General features: G+C 40.3%; 1 protein-coding gene across 1 annotated transcript in view; it reads right to left on the reverse strand.

The window, feature by feature from the left end:
* Positions 1–3,387: 3,387 nt before the first annotated feature.
* Positions 3,388–5,467, reverse strand: part of dnah5l (dynein, axonemal, heavy chain 5 like) — a 94,179-nt gene continuing 92,099 nt past the window's right edge. Inside the window, exon 83 of the mRNA XM_078268230.1 lies at positions 3,388–5,467. This exon is cut by the window's right edge and continues 147 nt beyond it. Coding sequence (XP_078124356.1) covers positions 5,384–5,467 — 84 coding nt within the window. The 3' untranslated portion in view covers positions 3,388–5,383.

The following is a 5,467-nucleotide window of genomic DNA, read 5'->3' on the forward strand; positions in this document are numbered from 1 at the left end:
GTTTGGCAGTACTTTCAGTCAAAAGAAGGCCATTCAAGTCCAGCTACATGTTCAATCTGCAATGCTGATTAGTCTGGTGGTGGCGAGGACCCTAAACAATACACAACATCACCGCTGTTACAACATCTGGTATGAAACATCTGGAAGAATACGAGCTGAGCATGAAGGAATCTACAGACAGCAGCCAGAATGCAGCAACTTCAGGTACGGCAAAGGAAGGACAGTCACTGTTTACTTCATTAATGTGTTGACTGTGTTCATGGACTGAGGACGGGACGAGGACTCAGCAGAACCTCAACCAGGGGATTCAGGATTCAGCAGAATCTCAACCAGTGGATTCGGTATTCGGCCGAACCCCAAAAATCTGGATTCGGTGCATCCCTAGTGAGAATGGTCTGATTTCACATTACAACTTATGTATACTGCAGTTTTCTTCTGAGGTTTTTCACCTGTGTGTTACCTTGTAACTTTGATAATTTGACAATCACCATTTTTACAGTATTGTTGGTGTTTTTTTAGCGTTTGTTTGTTAGCGAGTGACTGCATGGCTGTAGTTTGTCAGAGATATTACGTTAAAGCAGGGTTGTGGTTGTTGATTGTCATGTTGAGAAAATAAAAGTTCACTTGAGTCGTTTCTGTATCCAAAGTAAAGTCTGCTCTTCAATAATTTCAGTCAGTGCATTTAAGATTAAGATTATTTATTTCCTTCAATGTGATTAGACAATCTGTTACATCAATGTGTAAAGAAATATACAACTAATGATGAGTACAGGCTTCATTTAATGAAAGGAACAACAATGAAAGGTTTATGTTAGGGTTCAGAGTTTCTACTTTGAATATATTAAGTGTATTTCTTCTCTTTTTAAGATTTGTATTGACTTTGGTTTCTTCATAGGATCTCTGTTGATGAATCTGTATTAATAACCTTTAGGGATTTCCCGATCAGCTTTTGTAAAAGGTCCCATGGCATGAAAATGTCACTTTATGAGGTTTTTTAACATTAATATGAGTTCCCCCAGCCTGCCTATGGTCCCCCAGTGGCTAGAAATGGTGATAGGTGTAAACCGAGCCCTGAGTATCCTGCTCTGCCTTTGAGAAAATGAAAGCTCAGATGGGCCGATCTGGAATCTTCCCTTTATGACGTCATAAGGGGAAAGGTTACCTCCCCTTTCTCTGCTTTGCCCACCGCCCACAGCTGCCCAGAGAATGTGGCCCGCCCATGAGGAAATAGAGCTACAACTGTGGCCGCAAGCTGGTCAAGGCCCCCCCCACCTTGCCCACCCCCCCCCCTCCTCTCTCCTCCTCAATAGCATTTAAAGCTACAGAAACAGAAATGTCACATCCTAAAGAAAGCTCATTGTGGGACTGGCTGGCTGACAGTATTAGGGGACCACTAAGGTCTATATAAAAGAGACTTCAGATCCAGTATTAGGGGACCACTAAGGTCTATATCAAAGAGACTTCAGATCCAGTATTAGGGGACCACTAAGGTCTATATCAAAGAGACTTCAGATACAGTATTAGGGGACCACTAAGGTCTATATAAAAGAGACTTCAGATACAGTATTAGGGGACCACTAAGGTCTATATAAAAGAGACTTCAGATACAGTATTAGGGGACCACTAAGGTCTATATAAAAGAGACTTCAGATACAGTATTAGGGACCACTAAGGCCTATATAAAAGAGACTTCAGATACAGTATTAGGGGACCACTAAGGCCTATATAAAAGAGACTTCAGATACAGTATTAGGGGACCACTAAGGCCTATATAAAAGAGACTTCAGATACAGTATTAGGGACCACTAAGGCCTATATAAAAGAGACTTCAGATACAGTATTAGGGGAACACTAAGGCCTATATAAAAGAGACTTCAGATACAGTATTAGGGGAACACTAAGGCCTATATAAAAGCATCAAAAAAGTCCCTATCCGATACTTGTTGCTCAGATAATAGATCTGCAAACCTTTTTTTTTGTTTATAAATATAACTAAGTAAAGTATGTCTTATGCTTAATACATTTAACTTAGAGTCTTTTCTCTCAACATCAAAACAGTTCTCTTTAGGAACCCAGCAAACCCCCAACAAAAGAATAAACAGTCTCAAGTTCCCCACTGGACAACGGAAACTAAACTTAGTGACACATCTTGCACCTAATAGTCAATCTTTGATTTTATTCTCATGTTTACCGATGTCGGCTTTGGAGAATAACCTGTAAGATGGTTTCCTGGTGTGTAATCGGAATTTGTCCGAAATGAGGCCCTAAGGCCTGTCAAATCTGACTCCAATTTATAAATTCCCGCCCCTTTTTTCATCGGACTTAAAGCTACATTGTGTAAGAATTTCTCCCATCTAGCGGTGAAATTGTATATGACAACCAACTGAATATTATGTTCTAGCCCTTCCTCCTACAGTGGCCGAACCCGAAATGATCTCCTAGTATCTCCATCGTTTCCACGCAGCTGTTCTAGCCGCTCCAATATTAACGTTGGTCTTGTTGCTTTGCCTGTCGCGTTGTCGTTTTAATTCTCTTTTTCGCTTCCCTGGCGAGTAATCTCCCCCTGGCATTCATCACGGTGCCTCTGAGTGTAAGAGGGCGAAATGCGGAGGTATGTCCGTCTTTAGCTAATGTATTATAAAGATGGAGGCATGTCCCTCTTTGGCTAATGTATTATAAAGATGGAGGCATGTCCCTCTTTGGTTAATGTATTATAAAGATGGAGGTATGTCCCTCTTTGGTTAATGTATTATAAAGATGGAGGTATGTCCCTCTCTGGTTAATGTATTATAAAGATGGAGGTATGTCCGTCTTTAGCTAATGTATTATAAAGATGGAGGTATGTCCGTCTTTAGCTAATGTATTATAAAGATGGAGGTATGTCCGTCTTTAGCTAATGTATTATAAAGATGGAGGTATGTCCGTCTTTAGCTAATGTATTATAAAGATGGAGGTATGTCCGTCTTTAGCTAATGTATTATAAAGATGGAGGTATGTCCGTCTTTAGCTAATGTATTATAAAGATGGAGGTATGTCCCTCTTTAGCTAATGTATTATAAAGATGGAGGTATGTCCCTCTTTAGCTAATGTAGTATAAAGATGGAGGTATGTCCCTCTCTGGTTAATGTATTATAAAGATGGAGGTATGTCCGTCTTTAGCTAATGTATTATAAAGATGGAGGTATGTCCCTCTTTGGTTAATGTATTATAAAGATGGAGGTATGTCCCTCTCTGGTTAATGTATTATAAAGATGGAGGTATGTCCCTCTCTGGTTAATGTATTATAAAGATGGAGGTATGTCCCTCTTTGGTTAATGTATTATAAAGATGGAGGTATGTCCCTCTTTGGTTAATGTATTATAAAGATGGAGGTATGTCCCTCTTTGGTTAATGTATTATAAAGAAGAAGAAGATTCTGAATGTCAGATTCTACGCTTACGAGAATACTTTGATTATTTGGTGGAAGTAATTACACATGAATGAGCTCATATTTGTGAAAGAAGAAAGTTTTTTTTGTTGCTAAGAATCAACTCAATAATTACACAATGTAGGTTTAAGTTTACCAGAACACAACACAAGGATCAATCTGAGACGAAGAGTTCAGTTGAGCAAAGTTTACTGAGTCCAGCATAAGAGTTACAACACAGCTGTGGATTCACAAACAGAGACTAAGTTTCCCTAGCAACAGACATCAAGTCAGAGCTGGTCCACCAAGATCTCGTCTGAAGTGAGCTCTGATCTGCTCTCTCCCTTCAGCTTTTATGCTCCCCTCTCAGGGGGGTGTCTCCTTGTTTCTAAGAGAAACTGTTATCTTTCTCTCACACACACACACACACACACACACACACACACACACACACACACACACACACACACACACGCCAAGGTCGGGGCCTCTGTGTGGTGCAACTTCCTCGTCTGTTCTCGTAACTTTAACTGTCTTTTCCTGTTTTTCTGCTTATCTGTCTGGTACACAACGCACTCTTATGACATAAAAGGCTTAAACTATAGTTAAAGGCTTAAGCTTAACCTTCTATACGTCAGAGACATTTCCTTGAACCACTTCCTCAATGACTGTACACACCTCTTTTATGAGCACAAATACAACGTTAACTGCTAATATTCTACAGGGGGAATCACAATAGAAGTGAGGAGAATTGGAGTAATTTGCTTCTGTAAAAAAGGCTGACTAAGAAAGACGGACACTGGTGAGTGGCCGCGCACCATGTTGGTCTGACGGTGCGTTTGTGGTGCATGGCGTGTGTGATTAAAGGAGGCGATCACTGCAAGCTGATGTATGACGGAGTAAGGTAAACGGGGTAAATGCCGATCCCCGATCAGCTAAAACAGGGATCTTTAACAGGGGGTCTGGGACCCCTAGGGAGTCCTCAGAGTCAGTGCAGGGGGGGCCTCCAAATATATATATTTTTTTTAAGTCTTAACATGAATTCAACATATTATTAGCAAATATAAATCTCCACTGCTTACTGGCCTATAGGTAAGGTAGTCACTAAGGCTATACACAGATGTCATTTGACACATGCATGTATAACAATAAAACATGATTTATAAATGCATGCCAACAATTATTAGGCTATTTTAATAGCTAAGTATTCTATGCAAAAAAAGCATGTATAAATGCTTTAGGCCATCCTACACGTTACCTCAAGCCCAGTTTAATATGCAACTTCATTTTATACAATATATGTAGTAGGGGGTCCCTGCTCCAACTCTCTTTCAGTTAAGGGGTTTGGCCGAAAAAAAAGTTGAAGACCTGTTAGGGAAATTATGATACATACTTTCCCTCTTGTTATTTATTAAACTGTTTGCATAGAATAATATTATAGTGATTACTATTCTTCTCTCTCTCTGTTAAATTAAACTATTTGCATAGTAAGAAAACATAACACTACTTGTTCCCACAAGACAACATGGAGTCATTGGCTATCTTGTCTGGGGCTCGAGGACAGAACATGCGTCTCTCTGACCAGATAAAGGGGACGCCATCGAGTCTGACCAGATAGAGGAGACGACGTCTAAACTGACAAGATAGACAACATCAAATTCTGTTATGATTGTATTTCACACATAAATAAGCTACTGTTTGAGGCTTACGTTAGTCACTTTCTGTACTCGTGCTGTGAGTACTGTAAACTGATTCTACTTGCAAGTAAACTAAACTTTATTATAACTTCAGTGGTCTCTGTCTATTCTTGATAATGTAATTATTCTAACAAGACCCCTGAGCTAAAAAAAACTGCCAAAATCGGCTCTGATCCAATACTGTGATCCGGATCGGGACATCCCTAATAACCTTTATGCTATTCTTTTTTATTGTCTTCTCTGCGGTGGAGAGTTGATGTTGACTCACGGCGTCTGACGGTTACTTGCAGTCGCAGAGCAGCGCGGCGCCTCTCAGCGTCCAGTGCTCCGCTGGCAGGACGCTGCGCAGCTGCAGAGAGAAGAT

This window comes from Sander vitreus, chromosome 14 (assembly GCF_031162955.1).
Source record: "Sander vitreus isolate 19-12246 chromosome 14, sanVit1, whole genome shotgun sequence".
Classification (NCBI taxonomy): domain Eukaryota; kingdom Metazoa; phylum Chordata; class Actinopteri; order Perciformes; family Percidae; genus Sander; species Sander vitreus.